The sequence below is a fragment of the Leptonychotes weddellii genome, chromosome 5, assembly GCF_054177405.1.
Source record: "Leptonychotes weddellii isolate Sample4059 chromosome 5, ASM5417740v2, whole genome shotgun sequence".
Classification (NCBI taxonomy): domain Eukaryota; kingdom Metazoa; phylum Chordata; class Mammalia; order Carnivora; family Phocidae; genus Leptonychotes; species Leptonychotes weddellii.
The window spans coordinates 21482282-21501143 of NC_138373.1; the positions used below are offsets into that span (position 1 = coordinate 21482282).

General features: G+C 47.3%; 1 protein-coding gene across 3 annotated transcripts in view; it reads left to right on the forward strand.

Annotated features, from left to right (window-relative positions):
• The window catches only part of PDILT (protein disulfide isomerase like, testis expressed), a 45494-nt gene that overhangs the window by 10015 nt on the left and 16617 nt on the right, over positions 1 to 18862 (forward strand). For all 3 annotated transcript variants that reach the window (XR_014145322.1, XM_081819881.1, XM_081819882.1), the window contains exons 2-3: positions 797 to 1002; positions 13735 to 13941. Coding sequence is in view for 2 of the 3 variants with exons in the window: in XM_081819881.1 (XP_081676007.1) it covers positions 797 to 1002; positions 13735 to 13941 (413 nt within the window). In the remaining variant the exon portion in view is untranslated. The remainder of the gene's footprint in view (positions 1 to 796; positions 1003 to 13734; positions 13942 to 18862) is intronic.

The window sequence follows — 18862 nt, forward strand, 5'->3', positions numbered from 1 at the left end:
GGGTATATTTCATATATATAGAACATATTTCATATTATTAAGAAAATCAGAATGCTGAACAATATGCATTAGCTGACTCCATTTGTGTTTAAAATTGTACATTTAAATGTGCATTTATATAGGAATTTTCAACATGTATAGGAATTCATTCCAAACTGTTAATAGTAGCTTTCTCAAAGGTGGGATTATGAGAGAGATTTTATTTTCTACTTAACATTTTTATTGTACTGTTTGGGATTTTTACAAGTGTGACTTTTTATGTCACTTTTTGTTATGACTTTTAAAAGAAATATTTACAGTTGAGAAAATCTGTTCAAATAGCAAATGGGGTACATTAATGGGAAATGAGATAGTAAGCTTCCCATCATAAAGGGGCATTCAAGTAGGAGCTGCAGGAGCATGAAGCAGAGGCTGTGATAGGGAATTGGACCAGTTATCTCTGAAGCTCAGAGGCTCACCCTAGGACTCTGGAGTGGGACTCATCTCTGCAAAAGTCTCCCTATTGTCTGGGAGAGCCAGTGGGCTCAAGTGGCTGGAGTGCAATTTGGATTCTTGCTGCTCTGATTGGGGCCCTGCTGTTCTGAGCTATTCCTGTGCAATTTACACAGGGGCTGAAGTTAAGCTAACACTTTGCCTCTCTTCCAGTGCCACTGCCAAGCTGTGAGCACCACTAGGGAGGCAGTGGGCCATGCTCAGGCCATGTTCTCCATACATAAACTGGCTGGGCAGGGAGTGATGACGTGGCACTTGCCACCGGCACTGATAAGGGCTCCTGTTCCTCTTTGTGCCCCTGAAGGACAGCCATGAAGCTGCTATGGATGTCCCTGCTGCTAGCGGCCTCTTGCGTCTCCACTGTCCAGGGCTTGCCAGAGGACGTCAAAGAAGACAGCATCAACATATCCCAGCCCTTGCATATCGTGGAGGAAGGCAACCTGCTAGTGCTAACACCTGCTGGCCTGACCCAGATGCTGAACCAGACCCGCTTCCTCATGGTGCTTTTTCGTGAGTGTCCCCTACTCCTGGGTGGTGGGCGATGGGTGGGGTGAGATCTGCCTCCTTGCTCCTGGCAGCCAGGGGAATTTTATATATTGCTAAACACACAAGAACACATATTATTAACATATTTTAAAACAGTATGTATATACTCTCATTCCCAATTTCTAGATGAGAATACTGAGGTCCAGGGAGGTTAAGCAATTTGCAAGATACGATGTTGCCACTTTAGTCTTGATTTATACATTGCTCCTCAGTCCCACTGAAGGTAAAAAGTCAAGCTTTACTCTTAGGTATCTTTATATTCTGAAACTCAACTTTCCCCTCTGTAAAATGGGCATGAGCAGCATGACCATACTGGGCTGTTGTAAAGATGAAATGAGGTAATATGTCAAGTAGCTGGAATGCAACCAGAGAACAATAAATGGTGGCAGTTGTGGGCAAGCTCTTAAGCAAAAATTTGCAGACCATCACCTTTATCTGAACTCTGCCTGTCCACTTTTGTTCTTTGGACTGTTGTTCCTTGCATCAGTAGACATTTCTTCTTCTCCTTAGGCCCTGGGCACAGAGCTGTGCCTTGGGGCAGGGTAGGAGGGATTTTCACGTCAGCTTTCACATAGTCAGCACTTACTGTGTGCTGGGCATTGTCCTGAGTGCCCCACTACATGTTAAGTCAGTTAATCCTCACAACAAGCCAGTGTGGTGGCACCATTTGTCTCCCTATTTTATAGCTGAGGAGACAGAAGCTCAAAGAGGCCAAGCGATTTGCCCAAAGTCACACAGCTCACAAGTGGGGACCGCAGATGCTGTGCTACACCACTTCCCACCTGCAAGGATTGCAAGGGTGCAGAAAGCAGATGTGAACACTGGATTCCAGAATCCTTCAGAGCCTCTCCTGGGGAGTGTCTGGATCCGTGTCAATCCCCAAGGCCTGCTTCCAGGTTGTACCTGGCCTGACTAGCACCCAGGTTCCTGGAGGCCAGGCAGTGCCTGAGGTTCCAGAGCTGGGCAGGGCAGTGCAGGGTGGGTGCTGCCCCTTTCCATGCAGCCTCTCCTCCCCTCTTCTTGGCTGATGCTCTGGTGTAGCCTTTTCTCCCGTCTGTCAGTTTGCCTTCCTCAAACACTGACCCCTCACCGGCTTCCTTTTCTCTCCAGTCTGACCAATGTATGTACTGGGATGAGAGGTTCATGGTCCTAGGCTCAAAAGCTGGGCTCTGCCACTTATTGGCGAGGTGACCTTGAGCAGGTGACCTTGATCGCTCTGAGCCTCTCTTTACTTGGCTGTAAAATGGGGAATTTAATAATATGATATAATTCCTAGGGTGCTTAGCACAGTGCCTGGTGCATAGTAAGAGCTTAAGAATATATTGGCTGTCATTCTTTTTATCATCATTTTGAGATTCCTCCTCTGCACAAAAGCGTTAATGATTTTTCCCTTGCTGGTTGTTGTGGTGATGAAAATGGGCTCAAACATGCAGTCATTAGTGCCTAGTGAGCATTCATTGGGCAGAAACTGTTATTGCATTCTAATTCACCCCACTTTTACTCAGCTTACTCAGTGCCAGGCCTTGGGTGGGCTCTTTGGGAGCCCCAGAGAAAAGGGGTCTTGGTTTCTGCTCTCAAAGACTTTGTCAGAAGTCAGGACTGTCACAAAGCAGGAGAAACTCTTTAAAATGATATTCATGCCATTAGAAGAGTCTAAAACGGTATACATTGGGTGCCTCACGGAGAAGTGACAGCTTGGACTTGTCCTCAGAAAGGGTGGTTTTGGCTGCAAACCAGTTGGGCAGCCTCCTTGGTCTTGGCTCCTGCATCCTTGCATCCTGGAATGCACATGGGTCTCCAGGTCAATGCAAATGCATCTTGAAGCTTGAAGTTTGGCTTGAAGTGAGAGAAATCTTTGTTATTTGGCCCCTCAGTGGTGCCCAGTGATGGACAATCTGCAGCCAGAGCAGTGGAGTCAGCACTCTGAAATCTATTGTTGCTGACATCAATAATTATCAAAGACCACATGCCAAGCACTGGTAAATCCTAAAGTGTTTTTTTGTGGGGTTTTTTTGTTTATTTGTTTTTTAACTTGAATCACCCACACACTTTTGTCTGTAAGTAACATCAAGGTTTGGAGTAAAGTATACAAGTTTGGGAGCCAGGCCAGCCTGAGTGTGAAACCCAATACTGCCATGACCTAGATAGGTGGCTTTGGGTACATTTCTTTGTGTCTCACCTTCATCTGTGGAGTGGGAATAACAGAAGTGGTGGAGTCATTGTAGGGATTGACTGAGGGTATCTGTGAAAGATCCGACACAGGGAAGATGTTCAGTAAATGAGTCCTCATCTTCCCGTGGCCCTGGGGCACAAAACAGATCATCAACTTTCTGTCAGTTAGGGCTGGGTTCAGCTTCAAGGAATAAAGAATCTGCTAATGATGACTTAAATGCAGACCAGGGATAGGCAGTCAATGGCTGTCCTAGCAGCTTCATGGTGTTAAGGATGCAGGCTCCATCTATCTTCTTGCATCACCCCTGACACGTTGTAGCTTGTGGTCATAAGATGGCTGAGGTACCTCTTGTGATGTATTGTGCATTTTGCTAGGGGAAAAGAGGGACAGGCAAAGAGCAAAAGGACAAAATACGTATCAGCTAAGTATGTCCCTTGGAAAAAAAAAAAATCAGAACTTTTCCAGAAGCTCCACCAGTGACTTTTGTTATATCTTATTGGCTAGAACTGGGCCGTGGCTGTTCCCAACCTGAGGAGTCTGAAATGGAGAATGTTTTAGGTTCCTATCGCTATGGTCCAAGAATGGTTGATTCACAGTATTTGCCGCAAGATCCAAGGTTGCAGGCTAACTTAAATGGGCCAAATATCTTGTTAGTTCTTTGCATACTGTAGCTCAGTTTTTAATGGTAGATGAATGAAGTCCTTTAATGAAATAAATTCTAAAACTGGTTGCCTACTTTTGTACCCAAACTCTTTTGTTGTTCTGATTTTTTAAAAAATATATATGTAGACAGAATACGTGCAAGCAGGCAGAGGGGCAGAAGGAGACAGAGAGAGAATCTTAAGCAGACTCCATGCACAGCGTGGAGCCCAAGGCAGGGCTCAGTCTCAGGACGCTGAGATCATGACCTGAGCTGAAATCAAGAGTTGGACACTTAACCAACTGAGCCACCTGGGCGCCCCTCATTGTTCTCATTTTGATTAGATATTTTAAAGATCACTGTGTTAGGGAAAGCTAACTGCTATACCAACTCCCAAATCTAGGTTTGTAAAGGTTGACTTCTTAAATCTTAGTCTCAGGCAGGTCTGCAGAGGAGCTTTGCTCCATATAGTCATTCAGTCAGCCAGGCTGCTTCCATCCAGTGCCTCAAGCATCACTTAGGGCCTAGAGTACTCCACTGAGTCCTCTGCCTCCAGCCAGCAAATGGATTGAGAGACAGAGGACATGCTTCTGAGCCAGGCCAGCCCTGGAAATGGTGCACATCAGTGCTCCTTGAAGTGCTGCCTGTGGACCAGCAGTGCCAGCATCACATAGGAGCTCATCAGAATTGCAAAATACCAGGCCCCATTCTAGACCTACTGAGTCGGAGTCCCAGGTGATTCACACGGACATTACAGGGTGAGAAGTATGTGTAACTTCTGCCCATGTTCCATGGGCTGCAGCTCTGCAGGAGAGGCTGGGAAACTCAGTCTGGCAGTGTAAATGAAAAGGAAAAAGAAGCAGGGTTTGGGGAACACATGGCATTTTCTGCCTTAATCACACTGCACCTTAAAGGAACCTTGACACGGCCTTTGATTCAAACACAACCTGAAGCTGGGCTGGCTGAGAGGCGGCTGGGCTGTGTAAGCTCTTCCAGACACTAAACCACCAGGAATAGGCTTCTCTTCTGGGCAGCGATGTCAACAACGATTTCCTGCATGAGGCTGACTTTATGGACTGTTTGCTCAGGTTAACGTTCCAAGGACACCTGGTTCCCAAATCCAATAGGCACTTGTCAGTCCTCACCTTCCTTGACCTCTTTGCAGCCCCAACCTGAGACCCTTTGCCCTTTGGTGCCCATGAGCCCATTCTCTTCTGGTTCCCTTTGATCTCTCTGGCTCACTTCTCAGGTCTTTATGGCTCCTCTTCTTTCCCATAACCCTGAAATCAAGGATGTAACAGGCAGCCCATGGACTGAACACAGCCAGCAGGGGGGTTATGTTTGTGCCGTGCACTGTTTTAAAAATTGAATTTCACGGGTGCCTGGGTGGCTCAGTCGGTTGAGCGACTGCCTTCGGCTCAGGTCATGATCCCAGGGTCCTGGGATCGAGTCCCACGTCGGGCTCCCTGCTCTGCAGGGAGCCTGCTTCTCCCTCTCCCACTCCCCCTGCTTGTGTTCCCTCTCTCGCTGTGTCTCTCTCTGTCAAATAAATAAATAAAATCTTTAAAAAAAAAAATAAATAAATAAAAATTGAATTTCACAATTAAAATTGAATTTACATCTGCTCTTGAAGAAACAGAAGATCTAGAGGCACAGGCCCACATTCTTGCAATGTGCAAGTAGCTGGAGCTGAGTAATGATTTTTTCTTTTGATCAGAAAACATGCCTGTCAGTTTGCCATATCCCTACCCAGCCAACCCCCACAGTCATACCCTGCCTCGCCCCTGTAGCATTTGAGTCTGTGTCCCCCGTCTGAAATTCAGGTCTCCTAGTCTCTTCTTAGTGTAGTCTCTCTGAGTGGTGTTACTTCAGTGGGGGAGTTTGGGTATGTGACAGCCTCAGCAGCTCGGTTGCCCTGGGTCCCAGAGCCTCCTCAGCTGGCTTGTGCAGCCTCTTCATAGCAACGTGGAACAAAAACATTCTTTTTGTGCCCTTAACCTTGATGGTTCCCAGAAGGGAAAATCTGATTGGGTCATTTTTGCTTCCATCCAACATAGAGCATGCCTGATGCATAAAATTCCATCAAAATAGTTCCAAGCTTCTGACCTCCATCTAGCCCAGGCTGTTAATGGTTTCTTTCACCGTGCCAGGGTGCATGCTGGATTTTACTTCAAGCCTATGGAACAAGACCTTATAGGGGTGATCTGGTTTGGGCCATTTTCTTAATACAAGCCTGTGACCAGGGCAGGCACTTCTGCTTTGCTGATTGACTCCTCCAGCCGATTCCCCATATCCCTCATCCACCCCAGGACGTGGGCCACCACTTACACATCTGTTTCATGGTCTCCTTCAGGGAAGAACTGAGAACCCTGCAGCTCTACTCTACCTACTGTAGAACTGTAAGCTAATGGTTAGCACAGGTCAGACATCCAAGAAGAAGACATCCATCTTCTTTTTTTTGCTGCGGTCCTAATCTCTGATCCTGGACCCTCGATGTTGAAGGAACTAGAGCCACATGCTTTGCATGACACAAGGTACATCTCAACACACATTTACCCTTCCAAAAATGGCGCAGCAGGTGGACAAGGCAGAGGAACCTGTCCTGTTTGCATGAGAATGCAAATCTCTGCCCAGTGACTGTTTTAATCAGGGCAGAAGGGGGAGTCCATGGCTCTTTAGGGCTTTAACTGACATAACTTGGGGATTGACGCTGAATCTGGGGCTACATAGAGAGCCAACCAATTTTACATTCTTTTTTTTTTTATTTGAGAGAGAGCATATGAGAGGGAGGAGGGTCAGAGGGAGAAGCAGACTCCCCACCCAGCAGGGAGCCCGACGCGGGACTCAATCCAGGGACTCCAGGATCATGACCTGAGCCGAAGGCAGTTGCTTAACCAACTGAGCCACCCAGGCGCCCCCAATTTTACATTCTTTAATGACATTAAATGACAACCAATTTGAATACTTGAAACTTAAAGCATTCCCACTCGATGGTATTTCAAAGCAGTAAACACCAGCAGAGATTTTGTTATCTAAAAGAGACACTCAGGCTCATTACATTTGAATATCTGATTCCTTCCAATACATGTTTAAATCAAAATGAGTTCTCAAAAACTGGCAGGCCTTCTAAAGTGACCTTTGGAAAAACTAATCACTTGGGGAAAGCATTTTAAATGTTTTCTTTTTTCTAGGAATAAATCGGCTCTTTACAAAAAGGATTTTTCCAATATTGTCCCAGGAACATACTGTATAGTAACTCTCAAATCCTTAGCTGCTGCCCACTTTCTTAGCTCTCTGAGGACTCCAGGCTCAAGAGTCAATGGTCGATGGGACCTTTCCTCTTGCATGTTCCTCACGTGTCTCCAATGCCATATGTGTTCAAAACAGAACTCAGCATTTTTTATTTGCTCCCCACAATTTGCTTTTTCTCATGCCCTGCCTTAACCGACAGCACCTCTCTCTACCCAATGTCAAAATCAGAAATCTCAAGGTCATTCTTGACTCCTCTCTATTGTCCCATTTAACCTATCACCAGGTCCTTGTTTAAACCACCTCCTAAAGCCCTCTGCAATCTTCAGTCTTCCCACCCCCTTGCCACTGCCTTCATTCCAGCCAGTGTTCCCCACCTGAAACACTGCACCAGCCTCCTAGAGCATCTGCCCACCCCCTCCAATGCTGTCCTTACAGCACACCCAGAGATATTTTTTCTTTTTTTTATTTATTTGACAGAGAGATAGAGGGCACAGACAGGCAGAGCGGCAGGCAGAGGGAGAGGGAGAGGGAGAAGCAGGCTCTCCGCAGAGCAGGGAGCCCGATGCAGGGCTCAATCCCAGGACCCCAGGATCATGACCTGAGCCGAAGGCAGCCGCCTAACTGACTGAGCCACCCAGGCGCCCCAGATATTTTTTTCCTAAAATGCAAGTCTGATTGGGTCACTTCCTGATTAAAAACCCTCAGTGATTCTCTAAGACCCCAAACTCCTTAACATGGCTACAGTGTCCTCTGCTTAGACTAGCCTCAGCCAGCTTCCCCACTTCACTTGAGAGCTATGCTTTAGCTTCTGAGTAATTTGTAGTTGCTGGATAGGTCACACTGGCTCAAGCCCCAGGTCCTTTGCACTTACAATTCCCTCTGACCATTGTGTCCTCCTCCATTTCCTTGCCTCGACTGTGAGGTTTAAGCTCATGAAGCCACCTTGTCAGGAGGCTGTGTCCACCCTTACTCCCACCTACAGTAGCTAGCAGGCCCTTCCATGATGACGCAACCCTCTGTACCCTCCCTTTCATAGCACTTCTCACACTGTATTGAAACTGCTTTCTAACTTGTGGGCTTCATGGGGGACAGGGGCCAAATCTCATTCACCTCTTGATTACTAACATCTGGCATTGTGCTTGGTAGGCATGCATGAGATGTTGAATGAATGACGGAATGAAATGAGCTTTCTTTTGGCCCATAATGTTCTGCTTGAATGAGGCAAGCAGAAAAGAATAAGCTACCCTTAGTGGAAGAAATCAAAATGAGGTATATCAGAAGCTGTCTCTAGGGTCATTTAAGAAGTACCCCTAAAGAAGAGACAGCAAGAGTCCAGGGAGCAGGTTACATGATAATCATGGTGATGATGAAGACAGTGATATGGATGAGGATGGTGATGAAGATGATGATGATGGTGGCCATTTATTGAGCATCTGTATTCCAGGCACTGTACTTGGTCTCACTGTCCCCATCTTACATATGAGGCAAAGACTTCTCAGAAAGGTTGGAAAATTTGCTGAATTTTAGACCAGGTCTGACACCAAGACTGGTATTTAATCCATCTTACAAGACTGTGCTGATAACTGGAATAGTTATTTATTTATTCATCATTTATTCATTCATTCACTCAATATTTATTGAATACCTCTTATGTGTCAGACTTCTAGGCATGAAACAGATGGACATCCTTGCTTCACGGAACTTATGCCCTAAAGAGGGGAGATTGAGGTAAACAAATAAGTAAAGAATGTAGTATGTCTTCGGGTTAAAAGCACTATGGAGAAAAACAAAGAAGAGCAACAGAGAGAGCAAAGAGTTAGTGGAAGTGGGGCTGCAAATTTATATAGGGTTGTCTGGGAAGGTGACAATTCAGCAAGGACCTGAAGGCAGGAAGGCAGCAACCTATGCAGGTAGCTGGGAGGAGAGCATTTCAGGCAAAGGGAACAGCAAGTGCAAAGGCCCTGGGGTGGGAATGTGCCAGGATGGCTAAAGCTGAAGTGCTGAAGAGAAGTGGGAGATAAGATCCGAAAGGAGGTACAGTCCTTTAGGGCCTTACTGGCCATTACAATGATCAGAGGAATTTGTTGGCTGGTGCTTGAGGAACTAGAAGGGATTGGTTACCATCCTAAAGCTCCTATCATCTGCGAGCACCTCTATACACTATAATGGCCCTATGGGATGGGTAGAGGATTATTCTCAGAATATTTTTCCAAGCTTGATCTAGAGCTTGGTCTAAAGTAGGGTTTCTCATCCTCAGAGCTATTAACACTTTGGCTGGATGGATAATTCTTTCTTGTGTGATGCATTATAGAATGTTTAGTGGCATCCCTGACCTCTACCCATTAGATGTCAGTAGCACCCTAGTTGTGACAATCAGAAATGTCTCCAGATATGGCCAAATGCCCCCCATTGAGAACCAATGTCTAAAGAAAGGCATACTCCAGCTCCCTGTGCTGAGAGCTAATTTCCAATCCCTAAGTCTCACTTTCCCGTCCACCAGCCCCTCCCCTGACTCACACTGGCTGCTTAGAAAAGGGAACGTGAGGTTATCTATTAAAGATGCAGGCAAACATTGATTCTAGGTCTATTAGCCATTAACACATCTACACATCAGGTAGACATTCAGAGAGTCATTCCCTCTTCTAATATGACCCTGGGTCCCATTTGCTTACCCCAAAACCCACATGAGAGCCACACAATAGGCCCAGGCTTGTGTTGGATGACTTGGTGTTAGTCACCCTTGTCTCTCTTTCCCCAAGAACCAGAATATCTGCAGAGGATCCTGACATTTCCATTAAGACCCTCCCTTCACAGAGAGAACCTGGTCAGGGCAAGATCAAGGGTTCTCCACCTATGCCATCATAATGGTTAACGATTTGGGGGCACTTCTGTGCCAGAGCTTTGCACACCCTGTCTTACTATGTAGGATCATCTTAAGGTGTGGGATCAATTAGTATCCCCATTCAGCAGATGAGGAAACAGAGGTACAGAGATGTTTAAAAAACAACCTGCCTAGGCCACAGGTGCTGTAAACCACCATAACTGCCTCTGTTTTATGAGACAACCTAATGAAGTTCACTGAATACCATATGGCAGTCAGACAATGAGCTCTACCTAGATAGAACTTAGGACCCAAGGAAGGCTGTACTTGCAAGAGCTCTCGCCTCCCAGCAGAGGGCTCCCAGCCCATCCACAACCCACTGGGCTCCACTCTGCCCAAGCAACAGTGTACATCGGAATTGTTTCCACACCCCAGCCAAACTGGCATTTCCAGTTGGCCAGGGCAGGACATAGGCACCAAGACCTGAGAGGCGTAGGCATTCATTTCACCTTTGCAAACTTGGGTTTGCAGAGCCCCAGCGGTAAAACCAATTTGCAAATTTTAAAAAGAAACCAGAAGACAGGACTGTAAATCATAAAAAGTGAATTTGCCTCTACAGATTCTCTCTGCTCTGATGGAAACCACCCCAGAGCAGGGGAGATGGAAAACCCACCCCCATCCCTCCCCTCCAGGAAAAAGGAAACTTTTTTAGACCAGCTCACCCATATGGTCAGTTAGAGTGTGAATCTGGGAGTCAGTCAGCCTTGGAGTTGAATCTCAGCCTAACCGCATATTAGCTATAAGACCTCTGGGCTTCTGTTTCTTGTCCGTAACATTCCTCACCTGGAATGGTAGATAACTCAGAGGCTGTTCTGAGGATTAACCAGGATGGCAACGGGGTTGGCACAGTAAGTGCTCACTAACTTGTCATTGTTGTTACCTTGTTATCATTACTGTCACCAGCACCATCATCACCATCACCTCACTGCCCAGCTGCTCCGGTCAAGACCTCAGAGTCATCCTTGACTCCTCTCATTCATTCATACTCCCCATCCAATCTATCATCTCCTCCCATCTAGCCAATCTATCACCAGTCATCTCTTCCTTCAAAATCTCTCAGACCCTGACCACTTCTCTCCCTCCACTGCCACTACCCTGGCTCAAGCCATTACCATCTCTCACCTGGATTATTACAGAGGTCTCCAACTGGTCTCCCGGGATCCACTCTCTTTCCCCTTTGGTCTAATGTTCATGTAACATTTAGTACAGTCCAGTTAAAAAGTAAGTAGGATCGGGGCACCTGGGTGGCTCAGTCGTTAAGCGTCTGCCTTCGGCTCAGGTCATGATCCCAGGGTCCTGGGATCGAGCCCCGCATCGGGCTCCCTGCTCTGCAGGAAGTCTGCTTCTCCCTCTCCCACTCCCCCTGCTTGTGTCCCCTCTCTCACTGTGTCTCTCTCTGTCAAAAAATGAATAAAATCTTTAAAAAAAAAAAGTAAGTAGGATCATATCTAACTCTGCCCCAAACCCTCCAGTATCTTTCCACACTCCTCAGAGAGGGACCAAAATCTATTCAGTGGCCGACAAGGCCCTATGTCATCTGACCCCCAGGCCCCTCATTCTGCTCCACTTCTTGTCATTCCTCAAACATGCTGCACATACTCCCACCTCGGGGGCCTTTGCACTTATGGTTCCCCTGCCTGGAAACTCTCTTCCTCCACATACCCACATAACCTGCTCCCTCACCTCCTTCAGTCTTTATTAAAATGTTTCTTCTTGGTGAGGCTTCCTTCAGCCTCCCTACTTAAACTCAATCCCCCTGACACTCTTAACACCCAGCTCTGCTTCTTTTGTCTCCGTAGCACTTAGCATCTAAGATAGCATATACTTGTTCACTTTCTGTCCTCTCCAACAAGAGCAGGGATTTTTGTCCATTGATTGTTAAATCCCCAGTACCCAGAACCGTGTCTGGCACGTGGCAGATCCTAGAAAAGATTTGTCGAATGAATGATGAATGATCGGATGAATGGATGGATGGATGGACGGATGCGTGGATAAATCGCCATTACTATTATCGTTAGATCCTATCCAGCTAGCTTTAGGAGCCCAGCATTCCTGTTATCACAGACTGTTTCTCTCACGTCCATTCCAGATACCCAGGAGCACTGGGCTGTGTGTGGGACCTCTTCAAGCTCCACCATTTAGACAATCATTCCATGTGTTTTTCTTGCCCGGAGCTGCTTCCCTTAGAGACTCAGATTTGGACACCATGTCAATCAGCCACCCCCTGAGCCAGCAGGGCCAGATCCACAAGGAAGCCCGGGGAGAGGCCTGACGGCTGGAGCAGGGGCACCGGGCCAGCAGCTGCTGGCGGTGATGGGTCGGCGGTATCAAAGACAATGATGGTGACAAAGCAGGTGGTGGGGAGGCAAAAAGTCCCACTTCCTGTGCATTGATTGGGAATTTAATGAAAACAATCATTCACTTTTGGGCTCCATCGCAGGAGCAGGTGTGCTGACTGGCAGTGGGGCATGTACCAGCTGTCCTGGAGCTGGCTTTCTGGCTTTTGCTTTACAAAAGCCCTCTCTGTTGGAACTTGGAAATTGCCCAGGAAGGGGAAGTGATTTGAACCTTCTCCAAGTGCACTCCAGATGGACAGGGCGGAGGGGTGGGGACTGGCACAGGGCATGCGTTCTGACTTGAAAGGGAATCAGTGACCCCTGGCCCTGGCTTGGCCCACCTGCTGCAGACATCAGGGCGGTGAGGGGCCTGCAATCTCTCAGTGTTATCAGGAAGAAGGAAGGCAAATGTGAGTGCCTTTTAGTCCTCTCTCATTTAGGCCAGGAATCCCACGCCAGCTCCCTGAGGCCGTTTTCCAGATAGGGGCTCCCCACTTGTAACCCCACCTCACTGCCCAGCAATATGAGGGGCCAATGAATCCTAATCGACTGTGTGAGGTCTCTTTGACACCAGTTACCCCAAGGGGGGGGCAGGCTCACAGTGGGGGGGCATCGTAACCGCTTCTCACACCTGACCTTCCTTACTTGAGAGTCCCCTCATGTATTCATGCTACAGGGTAACGGGAGTGGCTCAATTTGGCCTGTAACTCCGGAACTTTCCACCAGATGGCGCGCATACTCCCTCATTCTTTCTCCTCTGACTTCTGACCATAGAAATTGTACAATAATAATAACAGCAGTAATAAGAATGCATTATGTCCTTATCATGTGCCAGGCACTGTGCTGAAGGTTTGACACACCAGTGCTGGGTAGAGAGCCGATTGAGTGGTTCCAGATCCTGGCTATTATCTCTCACTGCCACAGGACCCTGGGCAAGTAGGACATTTGCCTTCCCATCAGTTTCCTCATCTATAAAATTGAGATAATAACCATACCTACCCCATAGGGGTGCTAAGAGGATTAGATGGCTCAATCCATGGAAAGTCTTAGAAATTAATAAGCACTGTATAACTGATTGTTAAATAAGTCTTACTTGGCTGAGAACTCTATGGGATAGTCGATACTATTTTTCTCATTTTACCCATGAGGAAAGTGGGACTCACAGAGTTGGAGTGAGTTGCCCAAAGTTGTATTGCTTCCAGTGTTCCTGAGCCCAAAGAACCCTGATGTGCCTCCCAAATGGCAAATTTCATGAAACATGTGCCTCCCATCCTGCCACATTTCTGAGAATCTACCTAGTACAGCAGAGCACGAAGAAGGCCCGGGAGCTAAGAGGGTGAAACCCAGCCTCCTTCTCGGGAGATGGGGAGCGGGAGAGGCTCTACCAAGTTCTGATTTATACTGGCTCTTTCAGACAACCCATCCTCCAAGCAATCCAGGAACCTGGCTGAGGAACTGGGCAAAGCTGTGGAAGTCGTGGGCAAAGGCAAGAACGGGCTCGGCTTTGGCAAAGTGGACATCACGGTGGAGAAGGAACTTCAGAAGGAGTTTGACGTTAAGAAGGCCCCAGAGTTGAAGCTGTTTTTTGAGGGCAACAGGTCGGAACCCATCAGTTGCAAAGGTAACAGCCCCTGTGTGTCAAGGCAGTGCTAGCTCTGGAAACACAAACACCAGCATTTCAGTGGTGTAACAGAATTACGAGTTTATTTCTTGCTCATGTAGAGCCCAGCTGGCAGCCAGAGGGTGGAGGTGGGTGGCTCAGCTCCATACAATCTTTCAAGGACCCAGGTTCCTTCCAGCTTGTGGCTCTACCTTCCCTTAGGGCCTCTGAGCCCCCTGCCATTTTCTCTGTATCTAGCCAGCAGTTGGGTCAAGGAGGTAGAGGATCGCCACTGGTGGTGCTCATGACCCAGGCTTGGAAGTGGCAAACATCACATCTCATTCCAATGACCAAAATTCTGTTACATGGCCCCACTCAACTGAAAGGCTGAGCAATATGGCCCTGATCTGTGTCCATAAGGAAAATAAAATTTTGGTGAACACGCAGCTGCCTCCACCACAGCTTGCGTCTCAGTTGGTGGGCCTCAGAAACACCATGAGGTGGGATAGTGAGATGTATGCCTCACAAACTGCCAGAGACCAGAGAGTGAGTTCCTAACTCCACCTCCTACCTCCTGCCCCGATCTTCTACTTTAGAATGGTTTTGACAGGGTCGCAGGCCAAGAAAAGGGACACTGGGAGATGATGAAACAGATCTGGGACAGGGTGACTACCAAACACTTGAGCTTTATCATCATCCATTTCATTCATTAACTCATTCATTCACTTATTCAATGCTTTTATTGAGAAACTACCCTGTGTCAGGCCCTATCTCGGTGTCAAGAATGCTTGAAGAATTATGTGACTCAGTGTGGCACATGGTAGGTCCTAATTTTTAAAAATGCTAGGTATACAAATGCATAAATGTGTGTAAAACTGATGCACGGATGGAACGAAACTGACAAATGCCGATGTGCCTATTACAACCTGTTCTATGCTAGTAGAATGTTCCCATTATATGTGTGAATGATTGAATCAGGAAACTGAGATAGTCTTTTGCAGGGTTTAGCATTTAGCAAGTCTGCAATAAGCCTGTTTGAGTTTTGTTGCAAAAACTAAAGGGTCCAGAGAGAGCTACCACCTGCAGGGGCTGCAGTTCTCACAGTGGACACAAGGGGGCATGAGACACAGGCCAGACTTGCAGGGGAAGGAGCCGCAAAAGTGCCAACTTCAAGGCGGATTACGTACAAAACCAGGCAGTGCAGTGGCTCCCAAGGGGCTTGTGGGACAATGGTGGCCTGGGGGCGGAGGGGGGGAGGGGACGTGAGGTCTGACTCATCTTTGAGGCAATAAAGGTGACAATGTGGCAACTTCCAGACTGTCTGAGCCCCTTTTGGTAGGAGCCAGTGCCCGGGACCACCTCTGCAATGCAGGAAAGCTGCATCACCGCCTCCTCCAGCAAGTCCCCTTTGACTGCCTGGATCAGGGTGCCAGCCCTCCTCTGGAGTCCCACAGCACCTATGCTTCCCCCTCAAGGCCCTCATTTCACAGAACTGATTCTGTTCTTCGTTGTCTAGCAAGAGCACAGGGCAGGAGCCAATGTCACTTCTTCTCCTGGGTCCTCAGAAGAGGCTGCCCAAACTGGCAGACACCACCTGGCTTTATATCCTTACCACACGCCTGAAGGAAGGACCATCGCTTCCCTCTTGTCAAATCTTATTTTTCTCCTCTGTGAAATGGAGATGGTGGAAGTATCTCCCTCCTAGGGTTACTGACGAGGTGAAACCAGTCTGTAAGGCACAAGCCCTGACACGGATCTGAACCATTCACTGTGCTCCATCACTCTTCTGGGCCCCTTTACATATGTCACAACAACCCAGCGTGGCAGGTGCTTTTACAGATGGGAACCTGCAGAGAGAGATGGAACAACTTCCTCGAGGCCCCCCAGCTAATAAGCACTGCGACCCACAAGTGTTTTCTGCAAAGGGCCAGATAATAAATATTTTAGGGCTTAAGGCCAAGCAATCTCTTTCCCAACTACTTAACTCTGCTGATACAGTGGAAAAGCAGTCCCACATAAACCAATGGGTGTCAATAAAACTTTATTTATAAGGTCAACTGTCAGGTCAAAATTGGCCCATGGGCTGTCATTGACCAACCCCTGCTCTACGTTGTGCTGCACTCAAAATAAATGGCCAAAGTGGCTCTTGTTATTATCAAACTATTAGTTTTCTGACCCTTGTGCAGTGCCTGGAACACTTAGGTTCTTCATGAATAGTTTTTGAGTTTGAATGGGATGGAATTGCAAGGACCCACTGCAGGCAGACTTGGGGTAAGGAACCAGCCCATATTTCTACTAGGCTTGCCCATCCCTCCTCCCCTTCAGTGTTACCTCCAACCAGGGAGAGAGGCAATGGGGTGCTGGGAGGGAGCCAGGGCCTGGATTTAGGACAAACACTAGTTATGAGAATTTGAGCCAGCCTTCCAATTTCTCATTTCCTAAACAGGATGAATAATGCCAGTTCTGCCAACTTGACAGGGCTTCCCTGAGCTAAGAGGGGCGACAGAGCTTTACTGGTCCCCTGCACCAGCTTTTATGAAAACCTTCCCAGGAGGCAAGTAGGGTTTAGTCCTTGTTGGGTCAAGCTAGAGTTCTGATTCTCCTCTAGTCTCCCAAGGATTGATGATGGGAAACTTGGTCATGCCCCTCTCTCTGGAGGGAGGGAAACTCAGGTTGGCTCCAGGGCCTCAGTTAATGATGCATTCCCAGCTTGTGCTTGGAAATATGCAGTGGAGAGACAGCCCCAGTCAATCATTGACATAGCGTTCACACCTCAGTTGTTACCGCGTCCTCTGGCTCAGAGCCAAGTGCCAGGGGAGACACCTGCCCAACAGGGGCAGTGACCAATCTGCAGGCATTCAGGAACAAATTATTTGTCAAATTCAGAGCTACCTCAGCCCCACGGGGTTCAGAGGGGCAAAGAGAGCTCAGACATCCCAGAGAAGATGGCCCAAGATCAAGTTCCTTCAAGCCAGCTTATGATATGATTCATCCACCTCATTCATCCTATAATTATTTCTTGAGCACCTAGTATGAGCCACACATTACAGGAGCTAGTGAACAAGCTAGCCAAAAATCATAATTTCAGAAAAAGATTCAGTGAAGAAAATGCAACAGGTCATAAACTAGAGAATGATAGGATTGATGGGAGGGGGGTGGTGGTGGTAAGAAAAGTCCAAACCTCAAACTAAATAAGCCAGAGGAGTTGCCCTGACCGCTGAGGAAAAGGTAGCTCAGGCAGAGGGACTGGCGGACACCAAAGCCCGGTGTGCTGGAGGATGGGGGTGTGGCTGCATTGTGGACCACAGGAGAAGTGGCACAAAATGAGATCAGAGTGATGGTTCTGATGACCTGAAATTCAAATGCATTTGGAGGAGTTTTGTTCACCTTTTTTAGTATTTTCAGGACTTTGGAACCTGTTCCTTCCAGAACACTTATAACATAATTTTTTTTCAAATGCCTATAAGAGAAACTGTTTCCCTGCTATGTGCTTGTTTCTTCCTGAAAGATGGCTGGGAACACTGAAAATAGAAACTCAGCTTTGGGGATGAATCCAGGAGGAGAGGGGGACTGCAGCAGGGTGGAGTGCTGTGGTCTGGGGGTGGCATGAAGCTTCCCCCACCCCTCTCTGTCCCTTGAGGCCAGGACATCATCCTTCTATGAACTTCTATGGGCCTGACTCATTGTGGCTTTTAAGATGGCCTGATCGGTATCTACTAAAGCTGAATGCAGCATCCCCTATGACCAGAAATTCTACTCCTGGGCATGTACCCAACAGAAATGCATCCAACGTGCCCCCAGAGACGTTTCATGCAACGTGCACGAAAATTAATTCTTAATAGTCCCAAACTGGAAACAACCCAAATGCTCACCAACAGAGGATGGATAAGTAAATTATAGAATATTCACACGACAGAATGCTACACAGCACATGCAACAATATGGATGAATCTCACAAACGTAACAAAGCCAGACCCCAAAACACATACTGTGTGATTCCACTTATGTGAAGTTCAAGAGCAGGCAGACTAATGCCTGCTGTTAGAAGTCAGAAGAGTGGTTACACTCAGGTAGGGGTGGGTGAGGGGCTGGCAGGGGGCACAATGGGACTTCTAAGAGCCTGGTAATGGTCTCTCTTGATCTGGTTGGTACTCAGGTGTGTTCATTCTGCAAAAATTCACCAAACTATACATTATAATTTGTACACCTTTCTGTATGCAAATATACTTCATTGTAAGTTTTTTATTTTTAAAAGATTTTATTTATTTATTTATTTGAGATAGAGAGCGAGAGTGAGAGAGAGAGCGAGCACAAGCAGGAGGAGCGGCAGGCAGAGGGAGAAGCAGACTCCCCACTGAGCAGGGAGCACAATGTGGGGCTCGATCCCAGGGTCCTGGGGTCATGACCTGAGCTGAAGGCAGACACTTAACTAAGTGAGTCACCCAGGCACCCCTCATTATAAGTTTTTTTTTTTTTTTAAAGATTTTATTTATTTATTTGACAGAGAGAGACACAGCAAGAGAGGGAACACAAGCAGGGGGAGTGGGAGAGGGAGAAGCAGGCTTCCTGCCGAGCAGGGAGCCCGATGTGGGACTCGATCCCAGGACCCTGGGATCATGACCTGAGCCGAAGGCAGACGCTTAATGACTGAGCCACCCAGGCACCCTCATTATAAGTTTTTTAAATGGCCTTATTAAGTTCTTAGGAAGTGTAAGCAAAGACACTGAAAATAGAGTCCTTTGCAGTCGATTTACCCACTCTCATTCATCAAGCCCCATGCAGCAATTTGTCCTGCACAGGCTGCTTGCTCTCACTGGAAGCCTTTCGCTCTCCTTCCTTCTTCAATTCCGTTCTTCTTATTGTTGCCTACTTATTAACTCCTATGCATCCTTCAGTACTCAGCTCATAAATGATCTCCTCCAGGAAGCCCTCCTTGACTTCA